This window comes from Fulmarus glacialis, unplaced genomic scaffold, assembly GCF_000690835.1.
Source record: "Fulmarus glacialis isolate BGI_N327 unplaced genomic scaffold, ASM69083v1 scaffold9858, whole genome shotgun sequence".
Classification (NCBI taxonomy): Eukaryota; Metazoa; Chordata; class Aves; order Procellariiformes; family Procellariidae; genus Fulmarus; species Fulmarus glacialis.
The window spans coordinates 45,515-46,734 of record NW_009230170.1 but is presented as its reverse complement, the minus strand read 5'-3'; the positions used below and the strand labels follow the sequence as shown (position 1 = coordinate 46,734).

At 55.6% G+C, this 1,220-nt stretch overlaps 1 protein-coding gene across 1 annotated transcript in view; it reads left to right on the top strand.

The window, feature by feature from the left end:
- The window catches only part of FAM84A (family with sequence similarity 84, member A), a 1,201-nt gene extending 212 nt beyond the window's left edge, over window positions 1–989 (top strand). The window contains 2 exon segments of the mRNA XM_009584128.1: window positions 1–7; window positions 10–989. The exon segment at window positions 1–7 is cut by the window's left edge and continues 212 nt beyond it. Coding sequence (XP_009582423.1) covers window positions 1–7; window positions 10–663 — 661 coding nt within the window. The 3' untranslated portion in view covers window positions 664–989.
- The last annotated feature ends 231 nt before the right edge of the window (window positions 990–1,220 follow it).

Sequence of the window (1,220 nt, the reverse complement as noted above, 5' to 3'; positions counted from 1 at the left end):
ACGCCCACCCACCACCTCCACCACCAGCTGGTGCTGAACGAGACCCAGTTCTCCGCTTTCCGCGGCCAGGAATGCATCTTCTCCAAGGTCAGCAGCGGCCCCCAGGCTGGGGACCTCAGCGTCTACTCGGTGTCAGCCCTGCCTGCCCTCTGCAAGCCGGGGGACCTGCTGGAGCTGCTCTACCTGGGGCCGTCGGAGCACCCGCCGCCGCACTGGGCAGTGTACGTGGGCAGCGGGCAGATCATCCACCTGCACCAGGGGCAGATCCGGCAGGACAGCTTGTACGAGGCGGCCGCGGGCAACGTGGGCCGGGTGGTGAATAGCTGGTACCGCTTTCGCCCGCTGGTGGCTGAGCTGGTGGTGCAAAACGCCTGCGGGCACCTGGGCTTAAAAAGCGACGAGATCTGCTGGACTAACTCCGAGAGCTTCGCCGCCTGGTGCCGCTTCGGGAAAAGGGAGTTCAAAGCCGGGGGGGAGCTGCAGGCTGCTGCCGGCACTCAGCACCAGCAGCAATACTATCTCAAGATCCACTTGGCGGAGAACAAGGTGCACACGGTGAGGTTCCACAGCCTGGAGGATCTAATACGCGAGAAGCGCAGGATCGATGCCAGTGGCAAACTGAGGGTGATCAAAGACCTGGCGATAGTGGATGGGAAAGAATAGGGAGTAGCGGGGGCACATGGCTGTCTTCCGTCTGCCCTGCCCGGGGAGACCAGCCTGCCACAGAGACAGGAGGCTGCACCCTCTTTTCGTGGGACGCGACTGGAAGCAGGATCCATGGCAACATTCCAAAAAACCAGCATTCTTTACACCCATAGCCAGTATTTTGTTTGGCTTTTAATAACATTAATGCTGAAAGAATGAGAGAGAGGAAGAAAAGAGGGGGGAGGTGCAGGAAGGCTGTTTTCAGAGTGTGTGGACAAAGTCTCTCCTGTCGATCGATGTTGACCATTTTAGCAACGCACCAATAAAATTTCAAATTGAAATTTTTTAATTTTTATTTCATGGCTTTAATCCATGATAAGGTTTAAACATCTGGGGCCATGGATGTGGATCGAGCTAAAGGACTTTCTAGCTAATATTTGCCTTGCAGCCAACCAAAAGCATCAGTCATACTTTGCTAACTGGGAGGGAAAGGGGGGTTGCGGGGGGTGGGGGGAGGTGAATACTTGTTTGTTTTGTTTCTCAACACTTGCTTCAGCCTGTAGCTGTAACCCAAA